At 36.1% G+C, this 20,790-nt stretch overlaps 1 protein-coding gene across 11 annotated transcripts in view; it reads right to left on the bottom strand.

Annotated features, from left to right (window-relative positions):
• The window catches only part of lama2 (laminin, alpha 2), a 249,580-nt gene that overhangs the window by 179,841 nt on the left and 48,949 nt on the right, over positions 1-20,790 (bottom strand). For all 11 annotated transcript variants that reach the window (XM_047388562.1, XM_047388561.1, XM_047388563.1 and 8 more), the window contains 4 exons: positions 18,812-18,982; positions 13,695-13,807; positions 1,812-1,863; positions 957-1,147 (listed from right to left, as the gene is read on the bottom strand). In XM_047388562.1, the coding sequence (XP_047244518.1) occupies positions 957-1,147; positions 1,812-1,863; positions 13,695-13,807; positions 18,812-18,982 (527 nt within the window). The remainder of the gene's footprint in view (positions 1-956; positions 1,148-1,811; positions 1,864-13,694; positions 13,808-18,811; positions 18,983-20,790) is intronic.

Genomic DNA, 20,790 nt, shown 5'->3' on the forward strand with positions numbered 1-20,790 from the left:
ATGGAAGCAGTGAAATCCAAGATTTTCAAAAACAATTTTTTCTGTTGTTTAGAAAAGCAATCTTAGTAGCAATCTTAAATATTTTTTGTAAAAGTAAAACCCAGCTAATCATTATATTAAAGACATATTACTTTTTAGATGTTCCTTTTATGCTAATTAATATTACTGACCTGTTGCCAATAAACCTAATCAGTTCTGAAACCATTAGGTATTTTGCACAACAATTTTTTTCCACCAATTAAATAATCACAATCTCAAATCTCACATCTCAGTGTTGATATATTACGATTAATCTTTTGATTGACACTTTTATGGGGCAACGGGGGCAACAGTGGTAGGGGTTTGTCCTGTAACCTTTTGGGTTGCCGGTATGAAACCTCACTCTGTCTGTCTCAGCCGTTGTGTCCTTGGGCAAGACACTTCATCCACCTTGCCTGCTGATGGTGGTCAGAGGGCTCGGTGGCGCCGATTGTACGGCAGCCTCACTTCTGTCAGTCTGCCCTAAGGAACATTTAATGTATGAATGGGTGAATGACTGATTAGTAAATTACCTAATCAGACCAGAGATTATTATAGTTCAATAATACTAGTTGTTTCTTTAATCTTCTTTAATTTAATGCCTTTTTCTTACAGAGCTAAAATGTCATTCATGCGCCACACAAAGGTTTTTTCAAAACTGGTCCAGGGCTAGTGCTAGAGCCAGTATTAAGTGGTCTAATAAAAGAACTGACTGGGTTTATCCACAGCCAGACAACCAGCATGGTACCATAACATCACGTCACTGGTATAGTCCATCTATTGTACTTTGAATTTTAGGAGGGGTTTGCAACTCAGGGAGGTAGTTAATTTCAAATTTATTTTGGTCTCCCAACAATAGATGTCCACATATTACTTGTGTTACTATGCTGGAGCTGGCTGACTACCTAAGTGAGAATTCAGGACATTTTGAGCATTACCTCGCCGTTCTCCAGTGGATGAATCTTTGAATAAAATGATGTGCAGATCACTTCATCATCTCTGGTGTAGGATGGAGGTCCTGTTCGTGGATTTATGTTGAACCTTGTCAGGCACTCTGTGTCTGTGATTGCGTAGTACTGCCAGGGTTCAAAAGTCACACCATCTATTGAACGCTCCAAGATCCAATTACCTGTGGACAACAACATTAATCATGAAACGCATCAAATACGTGACGTGAAGATGAGAAAGGAATCCATATAAACAATGATCGAAACTGCTGTTTGGGTCATGCTGATTATTATACATGGAAAATTGACATAACATTTAATTTCATATTTGTCTTTGACTGATTGCATGCAAGGTGAGGAGAGTATACTTATGGGAAAGCTGAACAGACTAGATAGATGATAGTTTAGATGGCACCAACCAGTGAACACATGAACAGAATAAATCTAACTATCAACATATGGGCCCTCCAAAAGCCTATTTTTGTCAGTAAAGACTGACATAATTAAATTAAGATCTGAGCTGTTAAATAAATGTAGGTACTATTATCTTGCACCTCTGTAGAAACCATGAGCCTAAGATTGTTACACATTAATATTAATAAAATCTAAAGCAAAAGCACAAATGATTTAATGGAAGCCTAATCACTTAATTCATGCAAATTCTTCTTCAGAGGATCATTTGCTCTTAAGATTGTATTTAATGGATTTACTTGCTCATGAAACAAAGGCTGAGAATATGCTACCAAAATCCCCTCTAATCACATACTCTTTGCTTCGTAATCAAAGCTGTAAAACTGGAAATAGTGTATTGCCGTCATAATAAAACCCATAAAGAAGAATTCATACCTGGACGAGGCGAGTTGGCTGCCTTGATAATCACATAGGCAATCTGGAAAATCTGAAAAATGCAGACAAAAGAGAAAATGACACAATTATACTGTGTCCTAAAGAAATAAGTATGGTTTCTGCAGATGATTTTTTAAATCATCTTTACATTTTGAATATGGTTTATTTTTTTCAGCAAAGGTACATAGACAATGGATAAATGTATATGGGTAAAATAATGTTGGTTAATGAAGTATGGATTTCCAAAGCAGGACTTCACAGAAATAGTTCTTAAAGTGGAACTAAGTCCCATAGAAAAGAATAACTCCCCAGTCAAAGTTTGAAAAATGCCACCAAAGTGGGCAGCACTAAGTGTGGGGATGAGTGGAGGGGGTTAAACAGGAGTATGGTCCGGAGGACGAGGGATAGTGGCAGCTAGCTTAATTTGATATATTGACACAAGAAGGAACCCCCTCATCATCGGAGGTTAAGGGAGGCTTTACGGATCCCAGGGGGCCTGAGCCTTTACAGATGGTTTTACACCCATGGTTTTATACCCGAATGCGGGGTCTGTGACGTAAGCATATGCCTAGCTGTACCAATTGAACCATTAGGAAAAATCTACTGCAGTAACCACCGTTCAACCCAAAGAGGGCAGCACTAAGACGGTTTTAGGACAAATATTGCAGAATTAAACAAGTTTAGATGACATTTTTAAAAATAGCACAGTAACAAAAGCATTGGCCTTAAGATAGCACACTTAAGGCCCAGTTTAAACAGTTTATCTCCCAAAAAAAAAAAGTTGAATTGAGGTTTAGTTTCTCTTTAAAAAGCACATTGAACAAATCCCACAACTGCTAACTCTACATAAGTAGCATAAAATCAAGCTGATCAGTGTTAGTAAACAGTAGGGCATGTGAGCTATTTTTGAAAGATTTCGACTATAGCTGAAGAATTGAATCAGATTAGTAATGATTAATAGATTATTGAAATCATCGTCAACTAATTCAGTAATCGAATAATTGTTAACTGGAGTATACAGACTCTTAAACATGCCATTTGCTGAAAGAACAACCCATTCAGAGCAGTAATTAGGCCAAAAACTTTACACATATGCTCTATCCAGAACTCCTCAAGTGGCATAGTTTTAGCTTCACCTGGTTCAAATTCTGTAAAAAACAAAACCCTCATATTAAGCAACTTTTGCTATCTGATTATTAATCGATTAATCAAAATGCCATCTGTGAGCCGTGATGGACACTATTTTGGACAACAAAGCTAAAGCAAATGATGGCAAGAACAATGATAATCTTCACAATGTCATTGGTACGAGTCATTTTAAATTCCTGTTTGATTTTTTTCAGTCTGATGGATACATCATTTGCCACTGTCATAATTGCTAAAGGTTTTTGATAATGAACTTTAACCTTTCCAGTCTGCGCTCATCCTCATTTCATCCTATTGCCAAACTTACCGGAAGTCCATGCATTGTTCCAACATAACATTTGCTGCAGGCATAAAGAATGAGTATAAACAAAACTTAAGACTATATTGACAGATTTCACAGAAAGTCTGGCTGGTGGCATTAAACTTTGAAACCACTATCTTGTCAAATGACCTCAAACAAACTATGCCTACAAGAGGTAGAGTTCAACATTATTTTATTTACTTGCTTATGCATTTAAACAATAACAAAATAAAGGAGGGAAAGGATGACATGTAGTAGCAAAACATGTCAATCTTTTTCCAAAATTTAAAAATAACCACATAACCGCAGACATCTTTAATCTCAAACTAATGAAGTGGTTAATATTAAATAAAACATTTCAGAATTTAAAACTGGTGTAGCAAAATATGCAGGCATAGCTCAAACCAACAGATAAACACAAACAGATTAGATGTAGGTCAAATGTGGACTCCCTGTGTCTCCCTGTCACCACCCTGTTTTCCCTCTACATTTTTTTTCTATGTGGGCACATCTTTCTTTCTTCTCATGATGTGGGAAGCAGTGTCGTATTGCAGCAATTAGAATGGAGAGAAACAGTGTGTTTGTGTGTGAGAAAATGTCTTTTAAGGTAACTTTATACCAGTTATTCAAGGCCCCTACAAAGAGTCACTGTTACCAGAATTCAGGATGTATGTGTGCATGTTGAGGGATAAAGAGAGTGAATGTGTGTGTGACTGACAGGGGGAATTAAAGTTTTCAGCTGTATCTTGTTATATGGTGACACTTTGATAGAGCCAAGCAGCTCTACCAGCTCTACTCTGATAAACAGAGTTAACTCATACAGTGTATATGTTTTTTTTTTTCGCTGGGTAGGGGTGTTTCACTGAGACACATTCCCAGTTTTGATCAGATGTTGATCAAACGGGAAATTTCTTCTGCCTCCAAAGCTCAACATAGCATCAACAAATAAAACGGCTGATAACCGTCCAGCTGAAGATCACACAGATGGCAGTTAAATGTCACTTAAACTCAGAATATTTAATGACAGATTTTCGAGCTTCTGCAAAAATAAACTTTAATTGGCCAAACCGCAAACCCCCCTTTTTTAAATGAGTTTCTTTTAAGTTTTCTTCTTTTATAGTGCAAGAACTACAAGCTCATAGCAGCTGAATGTCTGGGAGTTTCATCAGGTTTAGTTTAAGGTCCTGTCACTTCCACTCACAACAAAACATAGAGGAATACAGTATCAGTCAAAAGGTTAAACTTTTAATGGTTCCAATTAAAGGACAAATAGAACTTTAAATTCTTAGAATTAAGAGTCTTATTTTCAACTAATGCTCTAATGTACTGTTTTGTGACATTTGTTCAAATGACTATTCTTCATAATAAAACAGAGGGACATGAGTCAAAAGGGCAAATACAGCTATCTTGTTAAAGTTATTATTAATCTACAACAGTGGCACAAAAATAATGGCAACAATGTTTAAAATCTGATATTTGAAAAGGGTACCTGTAAATATGTTACTTTAAAATGCTGAAAGCAAAGTGATGAAAACAGAAGTGATGATGAGATCACACTCTTGTCTAAGCACTGGGTTCAACATACAGCTGCAAATTGGCCCTAAAAACCAGAGTTTGGTTTGAATTGAAGTCTTTACATAAATAGAAGCAACCACCTTTTGAAACATTTATTGATCATAAAAAAAACGCAACTCAGTCGGATAGTGTTATATGAAACAGAGCTTCAGAAATAAGTATTACATGAAATGATTACAAAACAGCATAGGTAAGTTTACAAACTTTCATCATTTACATGTCATTTATTTTTTAGCTTTTAATAATGGATTTGAAGTGTTCCGTTTTTAGGGTTGAATCGTTACAGAACATCCAACTTTTGAATTGACTGTACAAAATTGGGAGAAATCTTTCTTAGCAAGTGATAGCACATTTTGTAGCCACCAACAAGCTTCTGGTATCTGACCCATGATTTCACCCTCTAATAAAACAGGAAGTGGTTAGAATCTTTAGAAACACCTCAAAAACCATCATGGATCAAGCCTGCCATGAACTGGAAACTATTGGAACTTCATTAACAGTGCTCAAACGCCAGCAAGTTTTTTCCACTGGCATTGACGGAGAGGGAGCCAAAATAAATGAATCAGTAAATATTCTGATCCAAATTTGACACCTTGAAGCTAGACTGAAATTTGTAGGTCCCCACATGGACAAGGTAAAAGTTTTTTTTAAATTAAGCTTGTTGGTAGCAATGGCAAGAAGTATCTTTATAGGAGTCAAGGTTAGGCTCTCGAACAATTACCAGCAATTTGGAAGTCCTCTTTATTTTTCACTATACCATCTACCTTGCAAAACGCCAGCGTCGCTGGCCCTGAACTACCCCCATTGGTTGGTACAAGGAAAATAATTTATTGAACTCTACCAAGAAAAGTAAGTATCAAACCAAAATTAGTACTAGAAGTTTGTTTAAAGCTACAAAAAAACATGTAATTTCTTTACAACTTGCTAAGGGACATTTATCTAAATATTGGGGGGGGTTGTATGCATAGATATTAACTTGTATAAATGAGAAGAAATGCACAATAAATTCAAATTTGTGAACCCAACTCTTGTTTTTAAAAATCACTTTAACTATACAGTCCATTATTTGTCCACCCTGAAAAACAAAATGGTTCAGATAAATCAATAAAAGACCAAAATCAATATGAAATTCATGTCTATGGTGAGTATATGCTGATTTCTGGGCGGGAATGTACCTTCCGGTAGGGCATGGGTTCATCTCACTGATGTATTTATGTGTCAAAAGCAAAAAATCATTCACACACAGTTTAAACATTTTGGGGTTTTTAGCACTTTAACAAGATGGTCACAAAACCGCTCTTTGGGAACATTTATGCAAAACATGCAAATAAGCATATTTAGTACTATATCAATCCATTTAAGCCTTGTGTCCAGTATGGTTGGGTTGCCTACAATTAGACTGAGGAATTCATTTTGTCTGAGTTTGTTTGGACACAGTTACAGCGGTTTAACTGAACAGCTGGTGTTTACGGGTCACCCAAATGGAAACGTGTTAAAATTCTCCCTGGCTCAGCAAACTGGCATCAACTTCCATTTCCAGATTGCACTTTCCACCACAATTTGCACACAAGAGAACAAAAGACTGATTGAGGTGGAGAAAAATCTGAATATGATTAAAGATACATAAAACTGTTGTTTAGGATTTAGGTGTTAACACACAGATGCAATTGTGTAGTATCACAAGTGGACATTGCGTCAGAGCAGTGGAACTGGTATGCAGGGTCGTTAAAATGTACCGCCACTTCAAATGAAATGCGTTAACATCTCCCTGGACTATTAAAGTAGGTGCTGGCAGGGTTCTCTTATGTGAATCATCCAGAATTCCTGGCCACTGCTAAACTAAATTCATGCAAGCAAGCAGCAGATATTCGGTTCAACCATCTGAGTGCAAAGCCTACCCAATTTCTGAATGAGCTGACACAAAAACATGAATACAAAAATTAGGAGACATTTTGAATGCAGCTGTATTTTGAATGATTGCCTATTGATAAGGCACCAGCAAATAGAAACATTCATATTGGACCAAACCAGCAGACAAAAAATGAAATTATGGAAGAACAAGTATTATTAGGTTTGCTTAAACAATAAAAACTAAAAAGTACATCCTTACATATAAAATAGATATGTTAAGAATTGGCCTTTAAAATCTACTATATGCGAGTCTGCTTCTGTCAATACTGCCAAAAAAATCCTTTTAAATGTAAATACATTACATGTACACATCCAGTGCTCACAGCCTGGGTCTTAATTTGGCATTTAAAGCTTTTGAATGCTTTTTAGCAAGCACATAACACCAGATGCTACACTCTCTCCCACACAAGCTACCGTGCAACATTAAACCAAGAAAGTTACATTTGCTGCAACAGATGCTTAGTGAACGGTTTCTGTTAGATATTTTTGTTGTCTCTTAAGGCTCTGTGTATTCAATGTTTATTGCATAAAATAGGCAAAAACTAAATTTGATGAAAATGATTCTGTGATATAGGTTTGTGGTAAGTTTGACGTTTCTCAGCATCATAGACAAATCTACAACATCTACTAAAATGGCCCATTTCGAAGCCATCTACTGTGTGCAGTGCTTTGCAAAAGTATTCATACCCCATGAACCTTTAAAAAACCCGCCATGTTACAACTCCAATCTTCAAAGTCTTAATGTGATTTAATGTGACAAACAGAAAGTAGAAAATTAATTACATGGAAGGAGAATGATATGGTTTTCTGTTATTTGTTTTGTTTTTACAAAAGATTAGTTGTAATCCATCAACCTTACTCTCATACCCCCAAATAAAATCCAGTACAACCAACTGTCTTCAGAGATCACCTAATGAGTAAATATAGTCCACCCCTGTGTAAATTAAACTCAGAGGAAATACAGCTGTCAAGGCCTCAGAGATAAAACCTTGAGGAAACAGAACATGCAAGACCAATGAACAAGCGCAACAGGTCAGGGATAAAGTTGTAGAGAAGTTCAAAACAGGGTTTGATTATGAAACAATACTTGAAGCGTACAACGTCACAGAGCACTATTAAATCTATTATCTGAAAATGGAAAGATATTAAAACTGACAGGCTGTGCAAGAAAAGCAGTAATCATAAAACCAGCCATGGTAACTCTGGAGATCCAAAGCTCATTTTGGATACATTTGTTGACAACTACTAGTTTGGCAATTCACAAAGCGGCTTTTTATAGAAACCCATCATTCAAATAAAGCCATAAGTAGTCCAGGTGCCGGTTTGCCACATGATTCTTGGGTCAAATGAGACCAAAACTGAATTTTCTGACCTAGATGCAAAACATAATGAATAGTGAAAAACTAACACTGCATACACAATTCCTACCATGCAACATGGTGGTAGCAGCATAATGCTTGGGGGTTGCTTTTCTTCAGAAGGCACAGAGAAGCTGGTCTGAGCTAATGGAAGATGGATTAAACTAAATACAGGCCAAGAGAATCCTGGAAGAGAACCTGTTAGCAGTTCCTCTTTGGTAGACCTCAAGCTGATAATTAATAATCTATGAACTCTTCTAAAAAGAGCTGGTAACCGTAATTGCTGTGTTTTCAAGGAAACCCATCATCCAGGCACAAACTAAGAAAGAGAAGAAAGAGTTCTGTTTTGTTTTAGTCCAACCAGTAACGGAGAAAACCCATTTATAGGCAACTATCACTCAAATATGAATATTATACAAATAACTTTTGTGTAATAGTCATGTCATGATAAATTGCTGTAATGGAGCACCCCCCTAATATCTTTCTGCCTCACAAGGAAAAACAAATCCAATATACACACATTCTAAACATGTAAATAAACAAAATAAGTATTTCAAGAAAAAAAAAATTCTAATTATTTTACATTCCTACAAATATGCTCCTCTCCAGGTTTAAAGCACTTTTCACCCGAATCTAATAAAAAAGATTTCTAGTGTGTTCTTTAAAAAAAATGTAGTAATTTATCTGAATATTTTGCAATTATAAAAGCTATTTCCACAAATGCATACATAATGAAGTTAACCTAACCAATGGCATGCCCATCTTCTGTGTGGAAGCCTTCAAATATTCAAAATTGGCTGCTTGTGTGTCTTGAGGTATTTCTGAACTGTGGATAAAAACATCTTTTGAGTGGCAGCCGCTTTCAGGACCCCGATCACCAGCTTCTCTTTTCCTCCCAAGAGAGCAGAGCTGGTTCGTGATTTGACCGCCATCCATCAATCAAACTGATCGCAGGATTTCCATAACAACCACAGTGTAAATGACTTCTGTCTGAGGCTCACAAAAGATTTTCCTATTTTTAAACCAAGTTACACCTAAATGTACCTATGGTAAAATAGTCATATTAATTGTAATATGTATTACTTAATCTGTAGAAAATGTGTTAATTTCTATAACAGCAGCAAGATTGTAAGACATCACTTACAAGTACTGAAGTTGGAGGTCTCCCAAAAAAATGCAGCCTTTTACATTAAATCTAAAAATCATTCAATTTTGTTCTAAAAGTTCTCACAAGGTTACAAATGAATCACAGTCCTCCTCTGCAGGTCTCTGTGGACAACTTCTAGTGTATTTTCAGGTCTGATGGATTTCCACGCACAATTACAGTTGAAGAATTCATCTGAAAAATTGATGAGGAACATAAACAGACATCAAATGTCGCTTTCACGCACACACGCCAACACACGTGGCCCCTCAGCTCCCACTTTCTCTCTCATTATTTAGTCTTTCTGTCCAGAGAGGCTCAACAATAACAAGGAAGGAAATGAGAGCGCTGATGTCATAGGCGATAAACCACACATACTTGCACACAAGGGCACTGTCATTTTCTGAGTGAGATGACTGTAGTCGCAGGGGAAATTTTGTCCACTGGAGGGTAAATAGCTTTTCGTTGGACTGATAGAGCACCACACACAGACACATAAAACACCTACTGAAATGTAGGCACACTGACAAAAGTCAGTGGCTAAAGGGTGTATATTGTACAAGCTCCACAAATTAGCATTAAGGTAATAAGTGAGTGAGTATGCAACTATTTAAGGAGGTATAAAGATGTTTGCATGTATATGTGTTTTGAAGGCTGATTATTTGTGGAGAAGCCCTATTGCTGCAATGAAAGCTGTGATTAAAGGGCTTGAAAGCCAGAAAGATATCAGGAAGGCCTCGTTTTTAATTTAATGTTCAGATATATACTCAGCCAACTTATTAGTTACACCTTGCTGGAACATGGCTGGAACCTTAATGTTTTCAGGCCGGCCTTAATTCTTCATGGCAAAGATTTAACAAGGTATCATAAATATTTCTCAGAGTTTTGTGTCTATTTTAAAAGATAACATCATCCAGCTTCCACCATATAACAAATATGCTCTATTTGATTGAGATCTGGGGACTGTGGAGGCTGTCCTATTTAAACAATGATCAACTGGTTTCTTGTTCTTTGCTGACAGGAGTGGCACCTGGGGTGGTCTTCTGCTGCTGTAGCACATCTGCTTCAAGGTTTGATGTGTTGTCTATTCCAAGATGGTATTCTGGATACCTTGGTTGTACTTAGTAGTTCTTTAAGCAACTGTTGCCCTTCCATCTCAAATCAGTCTGCTCATTTTGATGATGGGTTTGAGATTCAGCAAGTCATTTTCACCATGTTTAGACTGTATAAACTGACTTTTTGCCACATGATTGGCTGATCCACTTTTTGTGTTAAGCAATTGAACAGCTGATGCTAATAAAGGGGCCGGTGAGTGTATAAAACTCTTCTCTTCTTTTTGTCTTTGTATTTACAAGAAAAAATTGAATAATCATTTCAAACAAGTTTTTATTGTAACAATTGATCCAATGAAATTTAAGGTTTTTTTTGATGCTTCAAAAAACCTTTTGCAACAAAAAATGCATTTTTATCAAATGAATGTGCCATTTCATATGTGCCCCTCCTTTTCTAATTAATCATTAATATCCCACATTTTATTTTAACTTTATTCTTCAGGCAGGATTGTACATTTTGATGAAAGCCAGATGAGATGGGTGTTGCTGTATTATTATTATTGCATGTTCTGCAATAGATATTAACAATTTATGTTGTGGTATTCTTCTGGAGTATTTATGTGTTATTACTCAAAGTTAACCTACTACAAAGCTTAGTGGGAACTTTTAACTGGCTTTTCTCAGTAAACTAAGAGATTCTAATGAATTGAATCCCCATGCAGGATTGGTTTTATTCTCTCTCCTAATAATTCTAATGCAACTGACTAATCTATTTTGTTAAATTTCTATTCTAAAGTTTGTCGTAAAATATCCAGTACACAGTCTCTCAATCATACAGTTAATGTTTAGCATTCCAAATCAAAAACTAAAATTGTATTTAAGTTGTGAAACATGCATATGAATGATTGATGTAACATGTAGATTTAACTAATTCTAGTACTGCTAGAGGGGGATCTTTTTATGTTTTCTCTTTTCACAGTGTCTCTAGATATCCAGAGTCATTGCCCTCTCTTGTGCTCTTTTCTGCTCATTGCCCCCTAAATGTATACGACGAGCGCTACACCACGACAAATCCATCAACTTACTTAACAGTTGGATGAGGTACTTTTCCACATACTTATCTTTTGTTTCATGTAACACCCATCTGGAGTTTTATTCCCGAAAACTTCAATCGTAGTTTCTAGCACACAGTTGTGATTTTAAAAATTAAATTCTACTTTTGTTTTTATTAAATTCACACATTTACACTTTTTCCTCAACCATCAACCACTAGCTGATGTTTATCAGTTGTCATGGTAACATTGTGATCCTTACACGTTTTGTGGTAGCAAGTTAAAGTGGCCAGTAGCTAGAGAAATGGATCTCTGTGTAATTTTTGGCAAAGCCCAAAATTGTTCATATCCATGGAAGGTACAGTATATGTTTGAAAAATTCTTTCAATGTTACAGACGTGTTTTTCTCTGACAGAAAGTTATTTTAAAAATTTTGGAGTTGCCCAGACAGACTCCAGACTTGAATCTTACAGAGAATCTGTAGAGGGAGCTAAAGATTAGGGTGATGGCAAGAAGGTCAAAGACTTGAAGCTCATCACCAAAAATAAATGGTCAAATTACAAGTGGAAACATGCAAAAAAACTGCTCAGCAATAGAGAAGGAGCTGACTGCTGTAATACCAATGAGGATAAATAACGTATAAAAGGTATAAATAGTTTGATATTGGATCTTCTTTTAAACTGATATTGCTCTTACAGTGCGTTATACCCTTTCGAAAGATGCCTGTCTAATTTCCAATCAGAAAGAAAGTTCTTGGTTCAAGATATAAAAAAACTGCCAAGAGCATGATTCATTTTGGAACCCACCTCCTTAAATGTTCCCTCATAAAGGTTAAGGTTTTCTTCTATAATTTTCAGTGTGATATTATGTTTCTGTGCTGGATCCAGCTGTTTAACTGGGATCCAGTTAAACAGAATATGACACAAATTGATTTCACTATGACAACGTTTAACCTGTCATAATGCCAAATTGTGTTTTTTATAGGAGGACAAATAGTAATCTCCCCCAAACAGTGTGTGTAATACAATAGGGTATTATATGACTACTGAGACTTATCATACTCCCCAACAGAAGCTCCGAGGTTCGCGTTGCCATACATCCCTCCATGTGTCTGCGTAGGTTTGTTCTGTGTGAGTCTGCATCCTCCCACAGTAACAAATACACTCACAATAAGGTAACTGGAAACTGATATGTGTGGTTTTCCGTCTGAATGTCTCCTATAGATGTCATCCCCATGTCTCAGAGCTATCTGAAAGGTTTTTTGCTACAGTAATAACTAACTCTTCAATTTAATATGCTTGAAAAACACCAACTAGGAGCAAAATATTTACATTTTGAAAGTTATTAGATATGTCTTAGCAACAAAGAAAGAAAAGCTTTGGAGCTGGATATGATTCATCAGTTTTAATGAATGACTTTGAAGAGGACACAAGCTGAAACATAATTGTGTGAAAATGAAGGTGCTCCTTGATGTTCTGCTTTGCCAGAATTTCAACATCTTTAATTGCAATCTCCTTTAAAAATGAAAGGTCACCACTAACATTTTTCTAGCTATTTTAAGCTATAGTTATCACTGTGTGAAAAGAGACTTTGCACAGCCACCTTAAAAGTCTATTGACAGTGACAGTTTAATAGGAGAAAAAGGAAATTTTTGATGCAGTGGTAATTTAAAAACAGGGTTACAGTAATAATTAATTAAATAACACCATGATGCCACAGTATCTTAAGAAAAGTGCTGAAGTTAAAATTCATACCTTATTAGACTACATTCACAGGGCCTTGCAAAAGTATTCCTCCCTTTGGAACCTTTTCTTATTTTGTCCCATTACAACCACAAACTTCAATATAATTTATATGATGAGTCAAAGTAGATCATGGATAAATTATGCAGAAGATGGGGAAATGTTTAAAGCAGGGCTAGGTTACAAAATGATACCCTAAGCTCTGGTCATCTTATGGTGCATTCTTAAATCTATCATTTGAAAATGGAAACGGTATGGCCCAACAGCAAACCTATTAAACCATGGATGTCCACCTAATACTTTGGAGGACTTGAATGAATGTGGCTGAATTTAAATGCACTCTATACTTTTTATATTAATATTTGTAAAAATGTGTTAAAACATTGCATCTTTTTCCTTCAACATTCTGATTATGCATCACGTTGTGTTGGTCCATCACATAATATCCCATTAAAATAGATTCAAGCTTGTTGTTTTAATGATATGCTAAACATTTCAAGGGTATAGGATTTTTTTAGGAAGTTGATGTTGATAAAACTCACACTATCGGGTTTTCCTCTTTTCAAATTAATGTCAAATTAATAAATGTGCGTGGTGTATACCTGTTTCAGGTCCAGTGTGATTGTCACGTAGTGGTATTCCATTCCATTCATGATAGACGGACTTTGCCACCAGTGGTTGGTTCCGTCTATGGCATATTTAATAGGATGCTGCTCTGCACATACACGGAAAAAGGCAGATTATAAAATTTTCTTTTGATGTTTAATCATTACATTTTACTTCCAAAAAAAACCTAATTCTTATTCTGGATGCTGGTATAACTCACACAACAGCTTTAATGGAGAAGGTGGATAAAACAGACACTTTTTTAAATGACGAAAGCACACCTTGATTTATACTCGAAGGCTGTGTATTTGGGGGGCTATTTGAGTGTTCATGTATGCAAATCAATACTTCCAAGTAAAGATGTGTAGTTTCAGGTTGGAACGCCAGCTGCCAACTAACCGCTGCTTATGTTTGACATTTCCATGACTAAAAAAAAAAAAAAAAAAAGAAACTATGACAACTGCTGCTACTTAAAGAAAGAAAACAGCATTGAGAAAAATCTTTGTTTTTCTCAACTTTAATTTCACAGTTTCTCCTCAAGACTTGTTTTCCAGGAGAAAAAAGAAAACAGAATTCAGAATTCAGTGCGTGTACAATTATTAGTCAAATTAGCTTCATGACCATGTTATTTTTTATGTATATTGCACAATTCCAGGCTGCATAAACTTGGATGCTTATTGGATTTATGCATATCATGGTGATGTGTTTTGTGAGAGGATGTGGCTTAAGGAGATCAAGATACTATATTAAGATCTGAAAAATTATTAGGCAGCCTACACTCACCAGCCACTTTATGAGGTACACCTGTCCAACTGCTCGTTAACGCAAATTTCTAATCAGCCAATCACATGGTAGCAACTCACTACATTTAGGCATGTAGACATGGTCAAGACGATCTGCTGCAGTTCAAACCGAGCATCAGAATGGGGAAGAAAGGTGATTTAAGTGACTTTGAACGTGGCATGGTTGTTGGTGCCAGACGGGCTGGTCTGAGTGTTTCAGAAACTGCTGATCTACTGGGAAAAAGAATGGTCCGAAAAAGAGAAAATATCCAGTTAGCGGCAGTTCTGTGGGCGCAAATGCCTTGTTGATGCCAGAGGTCAGAGGAGAATGGCCAGACTGGTTCGAGCAGATAGAAAGGCAACAGTAACTCAAATAACCACTCGTTACAACCAAGGCATGCAGAAGAGCATCTCTGAACGCACAACACGTCGAACCTTGAGGTGGATGGGCTACAGCAGCAGAAGACCACACTGGGTGCCACTCCTGTCAGCTAAGAACAGGAAACTGAGGCTACAATTCACACAGGCTCACCAAAATTGGACAAAAGAAGATTGGAAAAACGTTGCCTGGCCTGATGAGTCTCGATTTCTGCTGGGACATTTGGATGGTAGGGTCAGAATTTGACATCAACAACATCAAAGCATGGATCCATCCTGCCTTGTATCAACGGTTCAGGCTGGTGGTGGTGGCGTAATGGTGTAGGGGATATTTTCTTGGCACATTTTGGGCCCCTTAGTACCAAATGAGCATCGTGTCAACGCCACAGCCTACCTGAGTATTGTTGCTGACCATGTCCATCCCTTTATGACCACAGTGTACCCATCTTCTGATGGTTACTTCCAACAGGATAATGTGCCATGTCATAAAACACGAATCATTTCAGACTGGTTTCTTGGACATGCCAATGAGTTCACTGGACTCAAATGGCCTCCACAGTCACCAGATCTCAATCCAATAGAGCACCTTTGGGATGTGGTGGAACGGGAGATTCGCATCATGGATGTGCAGCCAACAAATCTGCAGCATCTGTGTGATGCTATCATGTCAATATGGACCAAACTCTCTGAGGAATGTTTCCAGTACCTTGTTGAATCTATGCCATGAAGGATTAAGGTAGTTCTGAAGGTAAAAGGGGGTCCAACCCGGTACTAGCAAGGTGTACCTAAAAAAGTGGCCGGTGAGTGTATATTCCTCAGGGAAAATGAGCTAAAACAGAAATTTTTACTGATTCTGATAAATCAAAAATTGTAATGTCATCCACCATTTTGTTGCCAATAGTCAACAGGGAGTCAATAGGATGAGAAAAAAGACACACATTAACTGCCAAGATTTGCGATAAATCAAGCATGAAGCCACCAGGAACCCCAGAAAATGCACCCTCCTGGAGTGCCCCAAAAGAACCATATGGGGCACAGATTTTCAGTATATTTTTCTAAATGTCTGAAATGTTTATCTGAACTTTTTTTATTTAATATTCTCACTTTAACAGAAAGAAATTCATTAGGTTTTATAAAAATTCTTCACAGTAATAGTTGCACAATAATTTCCACATGTATATGTTATCATAAGAAAGCCATAAACCTAGTTTTATCTAAGATTTATTTATATTTTGGACTGATAGAGGATGGTAGTTGTTAAATAAAAAAATTATTCACAACACTGCTTGCTTAATCATTTTGCACACAGTGTAATTGATACAGAATACATAAAAATGGTTAAATACTAAACAATATGTCAGATTGTTGGGAAAACACCTATACCTTCCTCTTATTTTTTAATGTTTTATTTTGCACAATTTTGGCTGTGTTTATACAAACGGCATACCATTATACGAGGTTGTGGGTTTTAACTTTTTTATTCTTTATTTTAAAATTCTTTATTTTAAATTCTTTCATATACCTCTAAATATAAAGAAATCTGTGTCCATCCACAATTTATGTGCACAGACTCACATCCAAGATGCATACAGTAACACTCCAATTGGATTTTACTTTTCAAAATTTCATAGTTTATTGATTTCCACTAAGTAAGGATATTTTTCATTTACTGTTAATCAAATAATTTGCAGCCAAGTGGTAGGTCACATCTTAGTTTTAGAGCCTGCCAAATTACATCACTCCATTAGGTCTATACCAAGAGAAAGCCACCACAACAGTCATGTTAACAGCCAATTAAAACATATTTACTCACAGTAACTGCCTTTGGAGTTGCTTAGCCTGAATTTAAACACTAAAACAAGCTATTTAGCCCCCTATCCAGTACTTTGCGCCCATCTTAAAGATCAGGTCAAATTATTCCTCTTGCAAGTCTTGGTCAGCAGCTACCTCAGCAGGAGTCAAACGTGAGCTTACTGCAATATCTTTTTTGCCATTTTTCCAATTATAGTTTACTTCCAGATCACTATTTAATTTGGTTTATCCTTGATTGTTTCTAACCTTGTTAATAAATTAAGACTGGTGCAGAGGATGGTATATTAAAGTGTCTGAATATTAACAAAGTAATTTACTAAATTCTTAAAGCGGATTATCTGAATTATTAACTTAATAGATGAATGCTTGAAATTAAAATTTTCTTCAAATCTGTTTTTGATCATCCAAAAAGAAATAAAAACATCATTCAAAGCTTTCCTTTTAATGCATAAACAATCAACAATTTGAGGCTGGCATCTGTTTGTGGCTGTGTAGATGGCAATACCTGGAATCAAAACTTTAAAAATACATCAGAAAAAAAGAGATATAAAAAATATTTGCCTTGAATTGAACTGAGACCTTGAACAGGCAAGCCACAGGCACAAAGCCAAATACACTCACAAACAAAGAAAGGACGCTGTCTATAAATCTAAAAAAAAACTAAAAATGAATGAAAAATAATTGATGCTGTTCATTTCACTTTATTGCAATTTAAACACCTTTGGGATGTTTTACACCCATTTTGACAATGGACTATTTAACATGATTGTCTATATTATACTCGTAGCTTACTGTAAGGAAATCTTGTATGGTAATATGATTCCAATAAATAATATCTACCAGCAGCAGGCCACTTAAAGTGATTTTCATTTTATATGGGGTCAGAATCTATCATATATTATAAGAGTTAAGTGGCTCAAACAAGAACCAGAAGCAAAATAAATGGGAATATAGTATAATCTGTTTTTATTTCAAGATATACAATTAAATTATATAGGCTTACGCATAATTGATTAAAATACTACGTGGGTTCTCACCGGGAACTCCGGCTTCCTCCCACAGTCCAAAGACATGCCTGTTATGTTAATTGGTCACTAAATTGCCCTTAGGTGTATGAATGAGTGTGTGCATGGTTTTTTGTGTGTTGCCCTGCGATGGACTGGCGACCTGTCCAGGGTGTACCCTGCCTCTTGCCCATAGACTGCTGGAGATAGGCACCAGCTCCCCCGCAACCCACTATGGAATAAGCGGTAGAAAATGACTGACTGACTGACTGACTGAAAAAAATAAACTGATACATGTTGGGGTACATATGGATTAAATGGTTTGTTTACAGACATGAACATGAGGGTACAAATTAGGCAAGAGGTGAAATGAACCAGAGCCAAAAAATACATTTAAACAGACCAAAACCAAGCAAAGAATTAGAAACCTATTAATTTTAATAGACAGGAGATCCTAGGCAATAAATTTGAATGAGAGTCCAGATAATTTGTAACTGTAAAGAAAATTGCATTTCAGATTGTATATCTGGACAGTACCTCAAAAGATCAAAATATACACAAATGTGGTCTCTGTCACTTTCTCAACATAATTTATCCTCCTGCTATTTCACATAAATGATGAGCAACCATAACATTAGGAGAACTAGCAGGTGAAGTAAATAACACTTGTTAACTTGTCATTGTGGCATATGTTAGAGGGTGGAATATAGGTGTCAATATAGGTGTCAGAATAAACAGTATATCACAGTTTGTCGTATAATGGGCTCCGGAGCTGAAGTCCAGTCAGTGTGCCTGTGCTAGTCATAATGCTACACCTAATTGGTGTAAAGACTTTTTTCCTTTTGGGTGATTTGCTGTAGAGTTAATAACTTGCTGGTTTACTGATAAACTGACTTCTTCAGCTGTTGCTAACTGCCTAATTGAATAGTTGATTTATTCTGAAACAGCCTGCAGGCTAGTTTTACTTTGTCATCTTGTCATTTTGAGACCGATTCCTTTGTTGATTTGATAGTCATCATCTCAGACAAAATGTTTGATTAACATCTGCCTAAACATCCTCTGATTAGTGAATCTCACATGATTAGTGTGTGTAATCTCCCAGACTTTAACTCTTGTGGGGTTAAGAATCTTTCTCACCAACTGGGTTTGGACTCTGTTGGTTGCAGATCTGACATTGTGGGTTCGTCACAGGCTGACCAGGGACGTGTTCCACCAGCTTACAGAACATCTCTGGACCATTTGCACCACAGGTAGCATTGGTTGCTATGTCTGCCATGGTAGCCAGATTCAGCACAGCTGGGAACAGTCCTGTGAAACAGAAAAGCAACACACAAGTAGTTACAACAAGAAATAATAGATGGAAAATTAAAAAAAAAGGTATTTCCTTCTATACAAAACAAGCTAGACATGTATATGTGTTTTTGATAAACAGACATTTTTAAAGAAAAGACAAATTATTTGAAGAAGTATCCTTAATTTAACAATCACCCTAGTGAATATGAAGCTTGAGGAAAGAATTAACAGAATACAGAAGCTGTGTTTATAGATGACCTCTAATTAAAGGCAAAAATAACACACATTTAATTGCTAAAATACTACAGTGGGAGTTATTAGGAAGTGAGTCAAGAAACACCTGTGTTTCTATTGTATTGAGTAATTAACCTTGAACATTAGAGGGCAAGGGTTTTATGAGTTGGATTTCTTCTTACACCATAATACAGTTACCTTCATTTACCCCCACAGACTGCAACAGTCACTGAGGACTGCCCTATGAAAAATTACATGCAGAATTTTTTTGTGTGCGCTAAATTTGCTGAAATTCAACAAAGAATGACCCTATAACCCACCAAAATCTCATTGCTTAATAATCTTACAATTTCTATTTAAAGGTATGCTATGGAAAGCGCATGTTTGACTGGACAAACACAGTGATCACATTCAGATTAGAACAATCTGAGCAACATAAATCCTAAAATGACAACGAGGAACAGGTAAGGATCAGATGGTAATAAAACCAAGGTGTGAAACACAGTGAGTTAACCAAGCTTGGACACAAAATGACAAAGAAAACCATGGTTTCCAAATAAAATAGGAAATCAAGAAGAATTAGCAACACAGAACAGGAGCTTAAGGAAACAATCAGCAAGGCACGTGGCAAGTGGAATTGAAAATGCTTTTAAAAGCTATGAAATCAAACCAATACAATATTTATCTTAGATTATTTCAAAGCTGTTATTGTTTAAAGCCATTCCAAACTATGTGAAAATGTGTAAATAAAACAGAATTTTAATTAACATTGCCAATCCCGACTCTGGGGAAGAAAGGAAAAAAGCATTTCTGCTCAGGATCAAAATAGACTTTCTAAAGATATCATTTGTAACAATTCTATAGTAGTTAAGCTTTGAAACTGAATTAAAATCATTCCTAACTAAGAGGACGTTTGAAATCATCTATAGATTTTATAAATAAAACCTGCAGATGTGTCTGTTAAGAACAGTCATCACACACACAGAAGCTGCTGCAGCAGCATATCTAGTTCATTCAAGCATACAATTGTTGAATGATCAACAATGCTGGACAGTTTTAATTGCTTTAATCTGCATCTCAGAACATAATTGCTTAAAAACATTGAGAGTGTCATCGCTCTCTGTTACTGTGAAGTCCACGGTTTCTTTAATGAAATGCTTCGATTACTATTAGCTGATTTGATCAATTTATATAAATGCAGATCCTGCAGTGGAAATTCAGCTTTAGTGCTAGTTATACATTTTGTCTTTTTTTTATCTTAATTTTGTTTGTTGTTTTTTTACTCAAAGGTTACTATAGTAATTTATGCAACCCTGTGAATTAGTATTGGAATTTGTAGCAAACGTATGGTCATTTAAAAAAGACATCCTTAATTGAATTACTGCTAATAGGCAGCAGGTAGATAATGTTCTTTTGCCCAATCAAAATTCAAGTAGGGGAGCTTGAAATGGCAAAATATCTTATCCCATTCTGTTATAATAAAATCATGATCACAACTTTATAATAGTTTACTGCCCTTACTTAAAGAAATAATAGTGCGTTTAGACCAAAGAACACTTGTGCACAGATTATTGTATTTTTCTGCAATT

This window comes from Girardinichthys multiradiatus, chromosome 15 (genome assembly GCF_021462225.1).
Source record: "Girardinichthys multiradiatus isolate DD_20200921_A chromosome 15, DD_fGirMul_XY1, whole genome shotgun sequence".
NCBI classification, from domain to species: Eukaryota; Metazoa; Chordata; class Actinopteri; order Cyprinodontiformes; family Goodeidae; genus Girardinichthys; species Girardinichthys multiradiatus.